This window comes from Hyaena hyaena, unplaced genomic scaffold (genome assembly GCF_003009895.1).
Source record: "Hyaena hyaena isolate Hyena2069 unplaced genomic scaffold, ASM300989v1 scaffold_925, whole genome shotgun sequence".
NCBI lineage: Eukaryota > Metazoa > Chordata > Mammalia > Carnivora > Hyaenidae > Hyaena > Hyaena hyaena.
In genome coordinates, this window is record NW_024081555.1 from 440,103 (window position 1) to 460,094 (window position 19,992).

General features: G+C 56.3%; 2 protein-coding genes across 3 annotated transcripts in view; both read right to left on the reverse strand.

Annotated features, from left to right (window-relative positions):
• Positions 1-6,907: 6,907 nt before the first annotated feature.
• Positions 6,908-10,046, reverse strand: PPY (pancreatic polypeptide). Its single transcript, XM_039220885.1, has 3 exons — positions 9,856-10,046; positions 9,598-9,669; positions 6,908-7,064 (listed from the first exon to the last, which is right to left on the reverse strand). Exons 1-3 carry the CDS (start codon positions 10,044-10,046, stop codon positions 6,908-6,910), a joined length of 420 nt encoding a protein of 139 aa, XP_039076816.1.
• Positions 10,047-18,434: 8,388 nt separating this feature from the next.
• The window catches only part of PYY (peptide YY), a 50,643-nt gene continuing 49,085 nt past the window's right edge, over positions 18,435-19,992 (reverse strand). For both annotated transcript variants that reach the window (XM_039220921.1, XM_039220922.1), the window contains 4 exons: positions 19,571-19,699; positions 19,026-19,213; positions 18,828-18,908; positions 18,435-18,661 (listed from right to left, as the gene is read on the reverse strand). In XM_039220921.1, the coding sequence (XP_039076852.1) occupies positions 18,637-18,661; positions 18,828-18,908; positions 19,026-19,213; positions 19,571-19,699 (423 nt within the window). In that variant the 3' untranslated portion in view covers positions 18,435-18,636. The remainder of the gene's footprint in view (positions 18,662-18,827; positions 18,909-19,025; positions 19,214-19,570; positions 19,700-19,992) is intronic.

Below are 19,992 nucleotides of genomic sequence, written 5' to 3' on the forward strand. Positions count from 1 at the left end.
GATGAAGAAATGAAAGGTTAGATGAGTTCAGTGACTTGCCTGCCCGGAACGCACAGCATGCAAGTGGCAGAGCGAAGCTTTAGCAGGTTTTGTTAGTAAAGAAACTTGCCTAGTTTTCCATAAATTATTCTCCCGTCTACAAAAATATGATAACTCACAAAACTGCTGCACTTACATAACATTTAAATTTGACTTAATTTAAGACAGTGCATAAAATTATCAGCATCACAAGAAATAAACATCTAGAAACAATTTGTAGTCTTTCTGGCTAATCCTTCGCTGTTATCCATCACAGCTTAAAGTAATCTTGAATTTATCTAGACTCGATTAAAGTACTTTTGGTAATGTATCTTAAATCTTTTATGAACTTGGCATCTGAACCTGGCCTTGGGAACAGCTGAGCAGTTCTGCAGAGCGGCTAGCACTGATGCTCTAATGCAGGAGCCTTCTGGCTCCTCGAGTGCAGAAAACCTGGCTATTGGCCTTGGTTTTCTCATCTATAAAATGGGAGGTTGGGAGTTGGAATTCATTTCATGAGTTCCCTTCCAACTCTGCCAAAATATGTATCCAAGCAGAGAGTCCCCACTCTGCTCATAAAGGGGATTAAAACCTTCTTTCTAACAGGGATTTCCAAGAGGTGGTATCTTGGTAGATAGCTCTTGATATATTAACTATTCCGTTCAATAACTACCTATTCCCACTACTGTGAGGTCCTTTGAAGATCATGACTATATCTTATATACAGGAGGGGAGGGGCCCAGGGAGGCTTCGCAGAAGAGGAATTGCCAGGACTGAGTCCCACGTGGGACTGTCCCGGGCAGAAGAGTGGAAGACGCTCATTCCAGAAAGAAGGAGGAGCACGAGCAAGGGCTGGGGGGCGGGGAGTATGAAAGTGCAGAGCTGTTCAGGGGGCCACTGGAGTCTTAACAGGTGGAGTGTCAGACAGGTACGTTGAGGGAAGAACCCGTCCATGAGCAGGGGATGTGGTTAAAGAGAGTGGATGGAAATGCAAACATCCAGGACAGGGGAGCGATAAACTGATTGTGGTACATCCTCATCAAGGAACAGTACTACTCGGCAATAAAAAAGAACAAATGGGGGCACCTGGGTGGCTCAGTGGGTTAAGCCTCCGACTTCGGCTCAGGTCATGATCTCCCAGTTTGTGGGTTCGAGCCCCGTGTCGGGCTCTTGGCTGACAGCTCAGAACCTGGAGCCTGCTTCGAATACTGTGTCTGTCTCTCTCTCTGCCTCTCCCCTGCTCACTCTCTCTCTCTCTCAAAAATAAATAAACATTAAAATTTTTTTTAAAAAAGAACAAATGGCTGATATGCCTGGCCATACCGAGGAATGTCAAAAACATTATGTTGAGTGAAAGAAGCCAGACACAAAAAGAACAGACTGATGCCATTTACGTGAAGTCTAAAACAGGCAGAATGAATCTATAGAGATCAAATCAGTCATCGTTTGGGGCCAGATGAACTGCAAAGGGGCAGGAGCGAACCAGCTCAGGCGATGGAAACGTTCTGCATCTTGACCGTGGGGCTGGTTACGCATTTGTCTAAACTCATCCGACTGTACACTTCAAACAGACGAATTTTATTGTGTTTAAATTATACTTCTATAAAGTTGTTTTTGAAAGTTTTGTTTTTAATTGGGCTGTGGTCGCATTGTGAACGACTTCAAACGTCATGCTAAGAAATTTGGGTTTAATCCAGGAAATAATGGAAGGTTTGTTAGCTGAAGGTTTTTCAGTTTGCTTTGGTTTGGCTTGGTAGCAAGTAAAAATCCAATTTAAGATGGATTAAACGAAAGAGGGGATTTCTCTGAAGAGTCCTGGAGCAACTCACAAAACTCAAGGAGGACTTGGGGCCGGAAGCCTGAGGACCCTTCTCTCAGCTTCATCTCCCAAGAGCCCCAAGACCTAGCTTTGGTGTTTCTCCCCGTGCCTGAGGACACCACGCTCAGAGAAGCAAAGTGACTTGTCCAGGGACACGCAGCCAACCAGCTACATGTCAGGCGTGGAGCCCAGGTCACTCTGATACCAGTGCCTGTGTCTTGACCACCAGACCTGGAGGAACAGGAAAGAGTTTACTCAAAAAGATTTCTAGGAGAAACAGAGCCAAGCAGATGGAGGGGGGAACGGGTGCAGAGCATGGTGAGAAACCCCACTCAGAGCCAGGAGTGGCTGACAGGCCAAGGGACTGGGAAGTGGTCTAGGGGGGACTCCGAATTGCAGATGGCCTGAATCCCGAGGGACAGAGACGGGGTAGCTGTCCAAGAAGATGACTGCTTCCCCAGATCCGAGACAGTCCTGAGCTTGCGTCTGAGCCCCACTCATATTTATGAGTCGTCTCATAACTTCTCTGAGCCTGTTTCCTCAAAGGCAAAAGGAGTTGAGGATGCCTGCAAAGTGTCACTAAAACTTACAAACGCTGCAACAGAGGGCTTCTCCCGGTAACTGGTATGAGCCACTGCAGTGACAACCAGTTATTAGTATATAAATATGGACTCTACAGGGCTGTTATAATACTTTGTGATTGTGATAATAATACTCAGTGCTTTCTGCCTCCTGCCCCAGCCTGCTCACCCCATCAAGCATTTGCTCTTCTTCTGTGCCAAGAAGGAGGGTAGATGAACACCATCTCCCAAAATTTGATAGTTCCTGGAATGAGTGAGGGGGTCGAAGAGAGTGAGGGACAGAGAGTCCTCGGTAACTGTGGAAAAGCCTTGGGGTTTGTGAAGGCAGCTTGGGTCTTCAAAGCCAAGGCTACAAGAGGACACGTCATCTGAGCTCTTTTAGGAATGGGGTCATCAACAGTGGGCTTGTGCTGAAGTGAAATAAAAGGGCGCCTGGGTGACTCAGTCAGTTAAGCATCCAACTCTTAATTCGTGGGTTTGAGCCACACGTCAGGCTCTGTGCTGACAGCACGGAGCCTACTTGGGAGTCTCTCTCTGCTCTGCCGTCGCTCGAGCTTGGGCATGCTAGCTCTCTCTCTCTCCCTCTCTCTCTCAAAATAAATAAATAAACTTAAAAAAAAAAAGACACTATATGTCTCTCCTCCCAATGTGTACGATGGAGTTTTATCATAGGAATCTCATTTCTTTTTCTTGAGAATCTCGGCTCCGTGGAAATAAAGTCCTGTCTCACTTGGCTACCAAGACATCACATAAACTTCAAAGACATGGACATTGAGTTTCTCATCCCTCCCACCAAGGGAGACGTGAAGAGCGGGGGAGAGGGTGCCTTCCTGAGCAGAGGAGCTCACATATGTCATCATTGAGAGCTAGGAGCTGCTCAAGGGCTTCAGCTCCATCATCCCACTCAACACTCACAACAGCCCTAAGGCTATTGGTGCGAGCAGCCCCATTTCACAGATGTGGATGCGGAGGCTCAGTGGAGATAATGTCCCTTGATCAGGATCACACAGCCAGGAAGTGGTAAAGCGAGGAGTCCTACCCAGAAGCCCCTGCTCTTCCTACTGTGTCCCTTCATGGGGGGGACAGGGGTTGGCATGAAAAAGCTTCAGCCCACTTTTTACAACCCCGCCCCAGAAAAACAGCAATGTTGAGCAGGTAGAGAGACCCTGACAGGCCGCACAGCCAAAGCTCTGTGACCTGAGGCAGCTCCAGGCCTGAGTTCATCATCATTCATCATTCAGCAGCCGAGGCCCACCCCATGTCAGAAAGCTCTGCGGGCCTCCCGTCAGGGCCTCGAAGGCGGCTGGACAAGCCGGGGAAATCTCCAGGGTGAGCAGTGCGGCCTGCAGTCTGAAGGCAGAAACCCTAACTTCACCCCTGTCCCTGCCAGCAGCTCGGAAGCCGGGAGTAGGGGTGCCGAGGCCCCAGCTGGGTGGGCAGGGCACCTGGTCTCTCAGCAGAGCCCCCTCCCTGGGCAAAGCACAGCCCCTTCTCCACCCCAGAGACAGTCCCTCCCTAGGATCTTTAGACTCATAGCAAAACGTGGCCATACTCCCAGTGCCTCCCGCCTGCGCCGCCCACACCTATGCGCCCCCTGGCAGGAGCTGCGCCCTGGTCGGGACAGCTGAGAGCCCATGTGCTTCCACCCCCACTTTCTCCCTGTTCCCAGCTCGCAGGTTATGACACAGGGGCAGGAGGAGGCCAAGCTGGGGGGACGGGGCGGGGACCTTAGTTGGGGGGGAGGGGGCGTGGATCTGAAGGAATATAAAGAGCCCCGGAGGTCCTTGACAGATACCCTTTGGCTGTGCCGCTCTGCACCTGCCCAGAACTATGGTAATGTCTGATGGCCAAGTCCAGGACCCCTGTCAGCTGTGCTCTCCAGGAGCTTGGGGATGGAGGCTGGCACTGAGGGCCCTTCCCCAGGGCACTAAGGGCATGAAGGAGTGAGGCCAGGGCAGCCCCCCTCTGCCAATCCGATGGCCAGGACAAGCTGCCAGGATTTCCTGTCCCTGCTTTGCGGGGTGGGGATGAGGGGAGTTCCTGGTCAAGAAAGGGTTGAGCGTCCCAGACGCTCTGGACAGTGTGAGTTAAGTGAATGGGCATCATAGCAGGTGAATCATCAATGTGCCCGTGGGTTACCAGCACAAAATTCTCTGCACAGCTGGGGGCATATGTGGGGATCCCTGGGCTGGCACTCCAGTAGGTGGCTGTATTAGTCATTCATTTTTTAAAAATATTTATTTATTTTTGAGAGAGAGGCAGAACGCAAGCAGGGGAGGTGCAGGGGAGAGGCAGAGAGAGAGGGAGACACAGAATCTAAAGCAGGCTCAACAAAAACTGAAGACTGATGGATGTGGGGGGGAGGGGGGATGGGCATGGAGGAGGGCACTTGGGATGAGCACTGGGTGTTATGTGGAAACCAATTTGACAATAAACTATTTGTAACAACCAAAAAAAAAAAAAAAAAAGAATCTGAAGCAGGCTCCCGGCTCTGACCGGTCAGCACAGAGCCTGATAGGGGCTGGAACTCACAAACGTGAGTTCATGACCTGAGCCGAAGTCAGACGCTTAATCGACTGAGTAACCAGGAGCCCCTATTGGTCATTCATTTAACATGTTTTGTTGAGCACCTGTGAAGCGTCCGGCACTGTTCTAGGTGCTTGTGCTACATCAGTGAGCAAAACAGGCAAAAAGCTCAGGTGTGATGGTGCTTACACTGACGGGGGAGTAGCTGGGGCGGGGAGGGGCGGTGTGCCTCTTGGGAGAGATGAAGACAATTTTTAAAATATTGAATATAGTAAGTGAACGGTGAGATGGAGGGGGAACGTAGAACAAGACGAAGGGATGGGTTGCAACTTTAAATAGGGGATCAGCGTAGGACCCTTTTAGGAGGTTGATTTTGAGCCGCTGCGAGAGGAGGGGAGGAAGTTGGCCGCGCAGAGACCTGGAGGAAGTCCTCCAGGCAGAGAACCGCCCGGAATTTTTTTTTTTTTTTTTTGAGGAGCAGCAAGGAGGCGAGAGAGGCTGGAGTGGGGTGAGCAAGGAGCTGCGGAAGACGTGGGCGACGTTAGGGAGCTGACCCGTGGCTCCATGCAGCCTTCTTGGGTCCATCTGAAGGTGCGCCACGCCCCCCACCCCGTTCATCCCCTCCATTCCGGGTGTCCCCGGTGCTTCGTGCGCTTATGTGCATCACTGCGCATGTCCCACTGCATACCATTCGGCCGGGACACGCGGGCACCGGGCAGTCCCTGTGTGCGTCCCGGAGGGAGCCGCGCGCCCCGGAACGTGAGCGCAGGTGCCGGGCTCAGCCACCCAGCCACGGGTCCCCCCCGGGCGGGAAGGGAGGTCACGTGACACTCGGCGACTCTGTCTGCTCTCCCCTCCCCAGACGCCTGCTCTGCGCTGCGCGTGCGTGCTGGCCCTGCTGTGCAGGGTGCAGCCGCTGCTGCGGCCCCCGGGACGCCCTCGGGGGGAGGAGCTGCAAGTGTCGCAGCCCCCCCGGGCCTCGGGCGGCCGAGTGGCTGTCCAACTTCGCCCACTTCAACAAGTACTTGGAGAAGCTCTTCAACAGCAGGTGGGCGGGGGAGAGAGCGGGAGGGAGGGAGAGAGGGCGGGGTGGGGTGAGAAAGCGGACGCCACCCGCACCCCCACCCATGGTTCCTGGCCGCCTGGTGATCTGTACAAAGACGAGTTCCCCAGCGTGAAGTCGAAGGACAGCAAGAAACCTAAATACTTAAAAAACCCCAAGAATGCCGCGACCACCGCAGAAACCCCACCAGCAAACACTGTGAAACCGCTACCAGCGAATGCCACGACCCCCCAGCAGAACACCAGGAAACCCCAACCGCTGACCCCCTCCCAGGGCCCCAGGTAGGAGAGCCTGGGCAGGCTGGATCCGAGCCGCAGAGCTGGGGGCAGGTTGGGCTGGAGGGACAGGAAATCCTGAGGGGGCTGGGGGGGGGTGCGGGGGAGGCGGGATATCAGGGCCACAGGGACTTCCTTCTCCAGGCTGGGCCTCCACCTCCAGATGCCTGGCTCAAGCCTCCTCGCTGACCGGCTTTGTATTCCGCGGGGAGCCTTACCTCTTGCCTGTCCACCTCCCCCACCCCCAGTGAGAACAATAAAGAGAAATCTTTCTACTGCTTTGGTGACTTCTGGGGAGTGACTTCTGGGGGCTATAGGCAGAAGGGGACCTGTCCTTCAAGGGGGAGAGGGGACCCTGGAGTGCCTGCTGTGAGAAAAAAAGACTGCAGGTCTTCCCCGCCTCCTCCCTGCAGCCCAGTCACCTGCCCGCACCTTACACACATACGCTCCCTGGGGAGAGGGGTCTGTAACTAGAGGGCGAGCAGAGGTGAGAGGAGTGGGTCTCAGCAACCTCATAGGAGGGGCTTCAGCCACGACCTTCTCTCCAACCACACACACAAGCTTTGATGCTAGCCCGGATGTCTGTGTTGGCAGCGGAACAAGCCGCAGTGCCTGTGCTTGCCCCTCAGGGTAAAATGTCCTGCTTCTTCCTGCGGGTCCTCCTCAGCCCATCTGGCAATGACCAGAGCAGGGCAACAGGGAGGAGCGCAGCCAGGGCCTGTGAGAAGCTGGGGGTGAGGGTGGCACTACTCCCGTCTGGGGGCTGGTGGCCATCGGAGGGCCTGGCAGGGACAGTGGCAAGGGCAAGTGTGTCCTGAGCGGGATCCTAATTCCTGCCCCCGGGAAGTGTCTACCTTTCTCCCTGCTCAGAGCCGATCCCCTTAGCTGCCAGAGAAAACTCTGGGGCTTCCACCCCCGTCATCCAAACTCAGACTTTGTTCTGCTGAAACCAGCCCGCTCCCATCCCCCCTCTCGGGGCTGAGAATCACCCCCCGCCCTGCATTTGCCTCATAGCTGCGTCCCCTCCAGCCCGGTGCCTTTTTAGGGCCTGGTTTCACTTTCACACATTCCAGACACAGCCAGGCTTGAGGGGAAACACGTTTGTGATGTCTCTGTCTTGGGGTCAGTGTGAGGTGCTGAGCCCAAGAAGGTGGACCCTGTCATCCGCCAGATCCACAACCCCATCACTTCCGGCGGAACATGTCTGGAGGCGAAAGAGGCTATTCCAAGAACTGATTTTGTTTTAATTTTTTAAAATGTTTTTTAGATTTATTTTTGAGAGAGAGAGAAAGAGAGACAGCGTGAGCAGGGGAGGGTCAGAGAGAGAGGGAGACGCAGAATCCGAAGCAAGCTCCAGGCTCTGAGCTGTCAGCACAGAGCCTGTCGCAGGGCTCAAACCCACGAACTGTGAGATCGTGACCTGAGCTGAAGTTAGGACGCTTAACCGACTGAGCCACCCAGGCGCTCCTCCAGGAACTGATTCTAATTGTCTCTTCAGGACCCACCTCTGCTATGACAGGTGGTTCCAGCCCCAGGCAAAGGGAAAGAGACACACTCCCTCCCTCCCAGTCTCTCTTGCTCTCTGTCTCTCTCTGTCACACACAACACACACACACACACACACACACACACACTACCCCATCCCCACCTACTCAGGGTGCCCAAGAAGGGCAGGGGCTGGAGAACGCCACCTGACCCGAGCCTCATCCTCAGTGCAGGCCTCCCTGGGGCAAGATCCGGGGCCTCAGGCTCTGGAACCAGAGCGTGGAAGCCACAGACCGGACTCCTGGGGGGTGGCTGGGACTCTCAGCTAATCCAGCCTCCTTCCAGAAGGCCGAACGTCCCCAGCGGCCACCCCTCCTGCAGCGGCTACACCAGGTCCTACACCGGGACTCCACTACTTCTTAGGATGAGTCCTCTCTACGTTTCTGGTTCTTCTAAGAGGGTTCCTCGTTGTCACCAAAAGCCCGCCCTCTGGAGCCGCATCCAGGAGCCGAGTGGAGTCACCCTCTTCTGGAAAGCGCAGCTTCACGTGTTTGAAACACACGTTTCTTCATTTACTAAGCACCTACCAGGGTCGAGGACCACGCTAAGTGCTTTCTACACGTTATTTCGCGTCACGCTCACTGCCACCCTGTCATTTCTCCTGCTCTACGGATGAGGAAGCTGACGTTCAGAGAGGTTATCCCCCTGCCCCAAAGCGCACAGACAGGAAGTGGCGGATCCTGGAATCGGACCCAAGTGCAACTGATTCTATAGTCAGTGCCGTGGCCCCGTATTATTAGCTTGCTATCTGTGCAGGGTCTTGGATGAGGGGCTGCACCACTCTGAGCCTCGGTTTCGTCCTCTGGAGAATGAAGATAACAGTATCTCCCTCACCCACCGGATTGTTGGGAGGGCTGAATGCGCCTTTTCCCAACAGTCTGCACACGACTCCGTCTCCAGATCCCTCCCCGTCACTGGCCCGTGCTTCTGCTGGGCCCCATGCTCCCCCCGCCCCCACCCCGATGAGCCGTGCTTCTACTGAACATTCATAGTGACACGTCTCTGACCGGTCCAGGGGAGGGTGGCTCTGATGCTACTGATGCAACTGGTGACTTAGCCCCAGTCATTCCACAGGCCTGGGCCGTTGCCCCTGCCCCTGTGTCAAGGACACTTTAGTATAAATTAGTACTTCACCTGTTGCCTGGGCAAGAGGAAAGAATTGGTGGGAGAGAGGGTATGTTTAGGGACAGGGCTGTCATCAGACTGTTGACCAGGAAAGTCTGAAGTGTTGAAATGGGAAGATTCAAGCCTCACTGACTTGCTGAGTGGCCTTGAGGGAGTCCCTGCCTCCCCCTGGGCCCGCCCCTCTGTGAGGTGGGGAAGAGTAGCCAAAGGGCTCTGAGGCCCCTACAGATGTTCTGGATTATGGACAATACCCTCCTTTCCCTTCTTTGCCTCCCTCCCCTCCTCCTTTCTCTCCTGAGCATGCGGCCTGCCCCTGCCCCCAAAGGGGTCCACAGAGACACAGAGATGCTATGACTTTGATTTGCTTTATTTAGTCTGGGGGGGGGGAGGGCGGGGAGAGGGAGCAGGGAGCGAGCTTTGGCCACTGCCAAGGGCACAGAGGGGAGAGCTGGGCCAGCACTGCCCTTGGAGTCAGAGGAAGCAGGCGGTGGCATTACCCGTCCATCGGGCTGCGTTCCCTATGAGGGGAGGGCAGGATATAGTGGAGGTGGACACGTCAGGCCAGCCCTGGGCCTGTGTTCTCCCCTCCCCCACCCCCATTTCAGCCCCAGGGAACTGGGCACACACGGGGGGAAGCAAACCTACCTGGCGGCAGCTGCATGGGGGGAGCCCCACTCCAAGATGTCCAGTGTTTCTTCTCGGTCCCTTTTCCCGTACCTGGGAGGGGAGAGGCAGGGGGCGGGAAGACCCGTGCCCAGGGGCCAGCCCGCCGGCCTCATGCCCACCCTTGGGCACCATCCCACCCAGGGCCAGTAGAGACTTTTCCCCAAGAGCAAGGAAGGGGCTGGGCTCGTGGGCCAGGCCGCAGGGACGGGGGTCTCGCTCCCTCTCGCTCGCGCACACCTGGGCCGGGTCAGCATGTTGATGTATCTGCGGAGTTCAGCCGCGTACTGGGCCATCTGCTCCGGCGTGGCATTGTCCCCCGGATACACTGGCTCCAGCGGGGCCCCCCGGGCACCCAGCGGTGGCTGCAGCAACAGAGCCACACAGGCAGACAGGAGCAGCAGCAAGAGGCAGCGGCCGGCGACAGGCATCTGCGGAACAAGGAGCGGGCAGGTAGAGGCAGAACAGAGCCCGCTTGCCCGAACCCGGGACCCATCGCCCATTTCTCCAAGCCTGGGGACGAAGAGGCAGAGTGAAGGGCTATTTGGACCCGACTGCCCCACCTGCTAGACACTGTCCCCAGTGAGCACGGCCGGCTGGGCCATGAGCTGCCCAGCAGCCAGACCTCAGCCAGGCCCTTGGCACAGTCGAGGCAGAGAAGGTGGGGGACACGAGACAGGAGACCCAGGACTGGTGACATCCAGGGCCTTGTGGCTCAGAGGAGACAGACACAGGGTGGGATGACGCGGTCTGAGGAGGAGACGCGGTGGGTGCTCACCGACTGAATGGGAGCACACAGAATGAACTTGGGAACTCAAGGAGGGAAACCCACCCCTATGGGTCTGCCACCCCCCTCCCCCACCACGGTAGACATCCAGGTACAGGTCCCAGGGAGGACGCCGTTGCCTGTGTCACCCTTAGCCAATAGACATGGTTGCACACTCGGACCCCGTCACCCACGAGGTCACAGTACTCACATTTGTGCGCATGGCCACCACCCACTCCCCACACACCATTTCTGCCTTCTAGTCAGCAGACTGGTCTTCCAGATGTAGAGCCAGATGTAGAGCCAGCCCCAAGCAGGCCCTCAGACCTCGCGACACCCACCCTTGCTCTGCAAAACAGCAAGTCCTCCCTGCCCCACCCCCCAGGCTCAAGGAGCCTGCAGAGGCTGGCCTAAACCCCAGCGGAGACCACTTACCCTGAGTCCTGAGTGAGCGGGCGCTGATGGGTGCCCTGGCCCTCAGCCGTACCCCCTTTATAGTCCTCAGCCCCCCCAGAGTCCCCGCCTCCTGTCAGCCTCTCTCGCTCCCCTGCCTTCACCCCTCCTCCCACCGTCTCCCTGGTACCCACAACGCCAGCACTGGGGCCAGGCCTGGGAGGGGGGCAGGGCAGCGTTGTGGGTGCCGGACCAGTGGCGTAACAGTGAACCGCGGTAAGTCTCCTGTGGGCCCCCTCCCGCCTCTGGGCACCAGAGGTTGGTGGGTTCCAGGACCCCAGGATGACTGAAGGGCTCCGGTGGAAGGCCCTGGGACAGCTCCCCAGGCCTCCCAGGGAGTAACTGGAATTCTCAAAGGAAATCCCTCAGCATGTAAGATTGAGGCTGTGGCTGGGAGACTTCAGGACAGAGTCTGGACTTCCTTTCCAGGCCGTGTCTAGAACCAAGTGGGAACAGGAGCGGATCCTTAGGTAACTAGGCAGTGTGGGAAGGAGTGGGGGCCTAGGCAGCGCGAAGCCCACTCCCCGCCCGTGTTGAGTGTGAGCTCGAGCACCGTTGTGACTGGGGTCAGGGGAATCGGATCTGCATGAGGGTAGCCGGTGCCAGACGCATTTCCCCAGAGCTCCGTCCCCAGGCACCAATAAAACCAGCAGTTGTTAAGCCTCAAATTTTCCAACGTGCTCCAAGCCCAATCTCCTCGCTGAGTCCCTGCAACAAACTCCTTGTGCAGATTCAGAAACGAACTCAGAGATATTAAGTATCTAGCCTCAGGTCACCTAACTCGTCCTTGGCAAATCCAGAGTTTAAAACAACATCAGTGGGGCGCCTGGGTGGCTCAGTCGGTTAAGCGTCCGACTTCGGCTCAGATCATGCTCTCACGGTTCGTGGGTTCGAGCCCCACATCGGGCTCCGTGCTGACAGCTCAGAGCCTGGAACCTGCTTCGGTTTCTGTGTCTCCCTCTCTCTGACCCTCCCCTGCTCATGCTGTCTCTCTCTCTCTCTCTTTCTCTCTCAGAAATAAATTTTTAAAAAGTTAAAATAAAATAAAATAAAATAAAATAAAACAAAACAAAATCGAACTCCAAAATCTGGACTCTTTTTCCTAAGTGGGGCTGTCAAAGTATTGTTACAATTTCCCATGTTTTGGCCGAGGCTCACAGGGGTGAAGACACCTGCCCAAGACCACACGGCTGTCTAGAACTCAAGTTCCGGCTTAGAATCCCACCCGCACAATCCCAGCAGCACTGCTTCCCCTCCACCCCCAGAAGCCGCCAGGTCTGCCCTGCTAATCGCCCCTTCCTCAACCCCAGCCCCCTCCCCAGCTCAGGCCCAGGAGCAGTAACTGGCTGGGTGTCAATGACACGCTGAAGCCTGAGTAGGGAGTAAAGGACCTTTTGCTCCTGAGGCTCAGCTGCCCGGGTTCAAGACACCAGAAGTGTGCGTGTTGTGTGAGATGACTAGTAGGGGGTGTGAGGACTGGAGGTGTCATCACCCCAAGGATCTGATGGGCTTAGACATCCAGGTCCTGGCTCTGCCGTTGGCTTGGTGCCAGCCTGGGAAAGAGTCCTTTTTAGCCTCTCTGAATTTTTATTTTCCTCAAGATAGGATAAAGCAAATCTCAGTAAATGTCAGTGTTCTGCCTTGTTTCTCTCAATTCTTTTTTTTTTTTTTAAGTTTTTATTTATTCCAAGAGAGACAGAGAGAGAGCGTGCGCTAGTCGGGGAGGGGCAGAGAGAGAGGGAGAGAGAGAATCCCAAGACGGCTCCATAAGCCCAACGCAGGCTCGAACTCACAAACCACTGTGAGATCATGACTTGAGCTGAAACCAAAAATCGGACGCTTAACTGACTGAGCCACCCAGGCGCCCCATGTTTCTCTCAATTCCTATTTCTGGTAACAAGAAGAACAATAATGCTTCACTGGAAGACAGCTTACATCCCAAAAGCGAATTTGGAGGTGGGTCTGCTTGGGCGAGCCCAGGCCCCCGGGTCCATTTTGCAAACCAAGGGTGATGAGGCTGCAGAGGCTGCATTGTGCCACCAGGGGGTGCCAGGCTCCACCCCTGGTTTGGAGGGTCTGGCCTCCCGCAAGATCACAGCCTGGTGGGACCTGTTGCGGCCATTACCCCTTGTCAGGACTGAGCCCCTCCGGACAGAGGGTAGATCTGGGGATTGACCTGAGTGCCAGGGCCACTTAGAGCTTTGTCTTGTGCCTAAGAAATGAATTGTATTCCGCCATGTCCGCCGAACCCATAGCTTTCAGTTTTCTCCTTTGCAAACCACAGATTCCCCTTCAGGGTCCTCTCGGCGATGTTGGGACAAGGAGGAAGACGAGGTCATTCCATTTTCTGAGCGTGCGGCCACCTCCAGAACTGAGCCAGGCTGCTCACTCCTCTTCATATGTCCGAAGGCTCGCCGCGGAGCCCCGCTCAGAGGGGACCCCACGTTCGTACCTGCAGGCAGACCGAAGGACAATGAAATGGTCCCCTGTCCTCCTGCCCAGCCCCATGACCTCTAGGATGGGGAGGATGGCCACTGGGCAGCGGTGGGGGTGGGGTGACAGCTCTGCTGAAAGCAGGCCAGGGACACCCCAGGGACGAACACATGGGGTCACAGGGTGAGGCCGAGAGTGTGGTAGCAAGTGGGATGGGGGTCCCTACGTAGGCATCCGGACTGCAGGGCAGGAATTTGACCTGCATCCTCTGTCCACACCTCTCACTAGAGGGCCTCCAAGGCAGCCTGGCCCAGCTTGTAGGCTGATGTCTTATTCCTGCACCGGGTGGCAGCAGAGGTATGGGAAGGCGGCTGCCCCCAGATGCCAGGAGCCCAGGGGCCTCCTATTCCCTGAAGAAACCCTTAGGCTGAGGATAGCGCTCTCTCTCTCTCTCTCTCTCTCTCTCACACACACACACACACACACACACACCTTGAGCCCCCTTCCCACGCTCCCAAAATCAACTCAGGCCTGACCAGTGGCACAGGTCACTCATGAGGAGTTTGGACTCTGCCCCCACTTCTCTCTTCCTGGGAGACTCTGTCTGCATCCAGGGCCCCTGCAGCACAGAATTCTCTAGTTTTCCCTCCCCGCCCACAGCACCTGCAAAAGCAGATCTTATCCTTGTTGACCTAGATTTTTCCGAAAGGGGGGCTGGATGGGGAAGGAAGGGTTTTCCCCTTGGGGTAAATGGAAGGGAGAGTTGTGACAGCAGTTTGGAGAAGGGATAGAAGTTGAGTAGGAGAGTAAAGAATGACAGAGGGTGTGAATAAGCCTATGCCAGCCTGTGCCAAGCTGACCTGGCTGTACATTCAGCTGTCACTCCTCATTAGCTCCGCCGCTCACCAGCTGTGTGACCTTTGGCAAAACACATAACCTCTCTGACTTCACTTAAAGTAGCGCACTCTTACTATTGTCATTCAAGGTGTAAGTCTCCCCGTATAGCCAGTGAAGAAGTGTGTGCAGTGGAATGAGGTGATGAGGCCAAAGTCACATGGCTGCCCATGACAGACAGGACTCAAATTCAGATCTTTTGTCTCTGAGGCCCCTGCCATCGAAAGGACTCACGGAGAAGAGCCCTGTGTGACCGCTCAGGTTCAGACTCCAGAGATGGTCGGGCCAGGAGAGGAAGTTCCTAGAGGAAATGAGGCTTGAGATGGACTTGTGGATGGTGGGAGAATTCTATTTCGCAGACGTGGGGACGTGGCAGTGGGACTGAGCAGTTGGGGGGACACACTGAGGAATGTGGGAGATGCTGTCGGAGGAGGAAGGGTGTGCTATGCGGAGCCTGGTGTTTCAGGCACAAGAGTTTCGCCCTAACGGCTAGTGGAATCAGGACTAGCACACAACGGGCTCTTTTACCTCTGTCCCCAACTCTATGACTTCCTGCAGGCTTCTCCCTGTCTCAGGACCTCGGGACTCCCATCTACTTGAGGAAGAGATGGACCCAAATGATTGTCAGATGATGTTCAAAAGAGATCGTGTCTGGAACAGATAACACGAGTGGCCCCAACCCCCACTCTCTCCTCTTTCCATCATAGTCAAGCTTGGGGGCCTTGGCAGTAGAGTGGCAAGCACAGCTGCCGTCCGTAAAGGGGTCTGAGGGGTGCCTGGGTGGCTCAGTTGGTTAAGCAGCCAACTTCGGCTCAGGTCATGATCTTGCGGTTCATGAGTTCAAGCCCCGCGCCGGGCTCTGTGCTGACAGCTCGGAGCCTGGAGCCTGCTTTGGATTCTGTGTCTCCTCTCTCTGTTCCTCCCCCACTCACATTCTGCCTCTCTCTCTCTCTCTCAAAAATAAAGATTTAAAAAAAGTAAAAAATATATATATAATAAAAGGTGGTTGTTTATGGGTTGAATGGTGTCCTTACCCCCAAATTCATGTGTCAAAGTCCTAACTCCCAGTACCTCAGGATGCAAACTTATTTGGAAATAAGCTCATTGCAGATGTAACTAAGATGAGGTCAGAGCAGAGCAGGGTGGACCCCTACTCTAATATGGCTGCTGTGTTTATTTTATGTTTCTAACTTTTTTTTCACATTTATTTTTGAGAGACAGAGAGAAAGAGTGTGAGCAGGGGAGGGGCAGAGAGTGAGGGAGACACAGGATCCCAAGCTGACTCCAGGCTCTGAGCCATCATCACAGAGCCCAGTGCAGGGCTGGAACTCCCGAACCGGGAGATCATGACTGAAGCCAAAGTCAGATGCTCAACCAACTAAGCCCCCCAGGCACCCTGACTGCTGTGTTTAAATAAAGGGGCGATTTGGACACGGAAAGAGACATGCAGAGAGGGAAGACGAGGTGAAGAAATAGGGAAGCCATCGATAAGCCATGGAGAGAGCCTGGAACAGACCCTTCCCCCACAGCCCTGACAAAGCCTTGGCTTCAGACTTCTGGGCTCCAGAACTGCTTCAAAATCACTCAGTTTGTGGTCTTTTCTCACAGCGGCCCTAGGAATCCAGCAGCCTTGCTGCCTCCTCCTGGTTCTCACCCTGGCAGGGAGCCAGCCACCATGTAGGTCCAACTACCTCCACCCCCTGCAATATTGTGCCAGAGGGGCCACCACACGTAGGTGCAGGGTCATCAGATGCAGCCGAGCCCCCAGCCAGCAGCGTCCACCAGACGTGCAAGGGGGCCTTCTTGGGCATCAACCCCAGGGGTGCCCTCAACCGACAGCAGCCCCAGCCAGCCTCTCACTGTCACCGCATGAAAGACTCCAAGCGGCAGGTGCCGAGCTGAGCCCTTCCCAAGCCTGACCCACAAAACCATGAGTGACATGAAAAGGTTGCTTGAAGCTGCTAAGTCTCGGGGTCACTGCGACCCAGCACAGTGACAGCACGCCCGCACCTTCCCCATCCCTCTCTCCCCCTTGACTGGAACACGGAGACGGTCATGGGCCATCTTCAATCGGAGATGCCACAAAATAGGATCCTGGGCTTTTGGACATCCTTGGGGAAGGGAGCTGTTGACTCCCCAGATGCCACTTGAATTTTATATAAAAGAGAAAGAAGCTTCTGTCTCTTTTAAGCCACTGCTGATTCTGCCTCTATTGAAAATGCCAAATCAATATCTTAGCAATATGGTGTGTGTAAAACAAATAGCTCAGCGTCTAGCGCGTGAGGAAGTGCTTCTTCCAAAAGGTAGCTATTATTGTCACCATTAATATTACACCCGAGGCCCCTCCGGCTGCCACATTGGTGGGGTCTGGTTAATCCACCGGCTCAATACTCCAAGCAAACAGACGAACCCATGTCCCTGATAGTCAACCAGACGTGTCAGACTGAAATGCCTGTGGTCGTGTAGGATTCACAGCAGGGGTCTCTTCCGTCGGCCTCAGACTGACCGAAGCTCTCCCAGGCAGACTGCCAGCCACGCAGCCACGGACACTAACACAGGCGCACGCCGTTCCACTCCTCTGATGGCACAAAATGCACCAAAGCTTATGGCCGCCGCTCTGTGTTCCCATCCCTCCTCTCCTAGTGCAGAGGGAGTGGGAATGGGAGGGGCGAAGAGGGGGCAAAATGACTTGGGAAACGAGTCTCAGCTAATGACAGTATGGTAGGGAGAGAGAACCAGAGACACCAACTCTACCCCAAGAAATCAGGAGAGGCTTCTGGGAGGAGGCGAACGCTACCCTGAAGACATTTTCCAGACCGAAGGGATGGAAAGGGCTCTGCAGGCTGGAGAGTGGCCTGGACAAAGGCTTAGAGCATCAGAGCCTACATAGCTGGTGATGTGCCCCAGGCTCTGGACCTGCTTCCACTTCCAGCCCCCCCTCGAGGTAGAGGCAGGCAGCACCAGAGAGGGTAGAGGCAGAGTCCCAGGCCCCTGAGGGCAGGTTGTGGCCAGCAGGGGCCTCCCCTGCAGCTCTGGGCGGAGCCAGCTTTAGGATCTTCTCTCCTCCCCTGGCCACCTCCCTGCAACCAGTCCTGCGAGACCCCTACACGCAGCCTTCCTGACCTTCTGTCCCTCTCGGAGGGCCTGGGGCTTTGGCTTCGACCTAATTCTCCTCCACACCCCCCAGCTCCCTGCCTTGGACTTGCCCATGTCTTGCTGACCCAGAGGCCCAAGAGAGAGCCCAGAGACGGAAGGGGCTGTGTTGGAGTGGGGAGACATAGGCCCTTCCTTCCGGGGTTCCTCAGACTTGTAAGGGCGCCCGGGCCCCGCAGCATGGACAGAACAGAGCAGTGGCCGCATGAGCTGGGCTGCCGCAGAGGGAAGAGTGCAGATCAGGGACAATCGGGCAGGCTTCCTGAAGGAAAGGGGCTGGGAAGGAAGGGTGTGAGGGAAGATCGGCCTGCAGGCAAGCTCTGGGATTCTTCTGTCATCGGTACAGAGTGGTGAGGGATTTGGGTTAGATGCCAGTGTAGACATCCCAAGTGCCGTCAGCCTTCAGTGTCTAGTCTAGGGAAGGACGGGGGCTGGAGGAGGTGCCCTGGAGGGTGGTCCCATAATCTTGTCACCAGGAAAGCACAGTTAGTGACATAGCCATTGAGTGGGAATTCGGCAATGTGGGGGAGGGCACTGCTAAGGGGATGGGCAGCCCCCCCCCACTGCCATTGCCCCTCGTGCCCAGGCAGTGGGGGGTGTTAGAAATGACTCATCCCCCTCATGCACCCACACCCACCTCACCCCCCAAATGACTTCCTCCACAGTCCCATCTTGGACCCCACCTCTACTCCCAGCCACTACTGCCCTGGAGGTTAGTAGCACATCTCCTCAGGGTAACTGCCCGAGCCCATGCCCCCGGGCACCTGCATCTTTGGGGCACCTCTGCCCCCATTTTAGGCTGCCTTGAGTGTTCCTTCCACCCCAGTCCTCCATCCTATCCCAGCTCCTCTTCCTGCTCCGCCCTGCCCCTTGTCTAGAACTTTCATCCTGCCCCACTTCCAGCCCAACAGGAGAGCGCCACTGAGGTCCCTTGCTTGGGCCATAATGTCTTCCCTTAGCTCAGAGCCCAGGGAGCCCCCAGCCCTGTCCTGAAGAGCCTTTTGTCTACAGCACCCAGTCTTCTCTGATGCCTCCACTCCCCCCTGCATGCCACCTCCACGAAGGAGAAGGGAAAGGAAATACAAACCCACACATTCCATTTCAGTGAAATTTGCTCTTTATTTGGGGAGCAGGGAAAGACCACACACAGCCCTCCAGCCCAGGGGCTGGGGGCCCGGAGAACTGGAATGAAGACCCCATCCAGCACCCCCTCCCCCCAGGCGCAGCAGGCAGCGAGAGGCGAACCCAGGTTCCGGGGTCAGGAGCAAACATGCAAACGAGGTCGGTGCAGTTAGCGCATCTCCCAGGAGGCCTTGGGGTCGTCACCACATGTACGCGCCTTCTGGCCTGTAGGAAGAAAAGGAAAGGAAAGGGATGGCTCAGAGGCCGGCCTTGGATCTGGGGAGAGACTGGGGAAAGCGCTAGGTGGTGGGGCTCAGGTGAGGCTCCGTGGGGCCGCACATCGCGGACCGAGCACTAGGGGACACGAGGTGAGGCCAGGGGGAGCTTTTACCGTGACTTGACCCGGCGGTCCTCGCCGTCGGGGAAGAGCAGTTTCAAGAGGACGGCTTCGGGACTGTCACGTTTCCCGTACCTGGGGGCGGGGACGGAGGGGGCGGGGTCAGGCGCGGGCACGCCCCCGGGCGGAGGGGGCGGCGGGGGCAGGAGCCCCAGGGACCCCTCCGCGGGCCCGGCAGGCGCACGCGCTCACCGCTGCCGAGTGACCAGGTTGAGGTAGTGGCGCAGCGACGCGTAGTAGCGGCTCAGCTCCTCCGGCGAGGCGTCTTCGCCGGGAGCCTCGGGTTTGGAGGGATAGGCGTGGACCAGCGCCCCCAGGCAGGCGAGCAGAGCCAGCAGCACTGTGGCCACGGCGGGCCACGGCCTGCGCACCGTCACCATCTGGAGAGGGGGCAGTGGGTCGTGGGCCATCCCCAGCCTCGACACCCGACGGCAGGAGGCTGCCTGTGGTCGGGCCCGCTTTTCCCCCGGCCTGTGCAGCACTGTGAATGGGCCGAGGCCCAGCTGCTGGCTCGCCGTGTGTGCTCGGGCACTGCCCCGTCTCTGCCTCAGTTTCCCTGTCAGAGAGGCATAAGCCCTGTCGGCCTCCCCAACCCCCATTCGTGCTGCTCAGAACCGTAGTTAGAGATAAAGCCTATGCTGGCCACTCAGCCCGTTTCCACCATCCCAGCCTCAGTTTCCCCACAAAACAGCCCGGGTTCCCCGGCACCAGGCCATTCCTGGTCCCGGGCCACTCACGGCAACAGCTCTGAAAGCGGAGATGAGCAGCTGGACGGCGAGAGGAGTCCCAAGGGCTGGACTGCTGCAGGTCGGGCTGTGGCCTCCTCCTCTGCTCAGTGCTTTCCCTGCGGGGCTTATATCCCCGGCCTGGGAAGGGAGGGGGAGTGTGGGGGGGGAGCTGGAGACTTGGGGAGGGCCCTTCCTCCTCCTTGCCTCCACCCCCGCCAGATCGCTGAGCTTACACCCAGACAGTGCGTGATGTCTCCACCTTGCAGGAGAGGAGGGGGCAGCCACTGGGCTCAAACTGATTCTGGACAGAGCCCTGAGCCCCATCTTCACCCCAGAGCCCCCCAAGAGCAGGTGTTGCCTCCTGAGGAAGTGAAGCGTTCGTTTCTAGACTCCTGGGACAGCCCCTAAGAGCTGGGATGAGATTACATCTT

Coding starts and splice junctions, on each gene's coding strand:
- PPY (XM_039220885.1), bottom strand. CDS start 10,046: ATGCCTGTCGCCGGCCGCTGCCTCTTGCTGCTGCTCCTGTCTGCCTGT. Junction 9,670..9,855: donor AACATGCTGACCCGGCCCAG/GTGTGCGCGAGC, acceptor CTCCCCTCCCAG/GTACGGGAAAAGGGACCGAG. Junction 7,065..9,597: donor CCCCATGCAGCTGCCGCCAG/GTAGGTTTGCTT, acceptor TGTCCCTGCCAG/GCCCTCCGATGGCCACCAGC.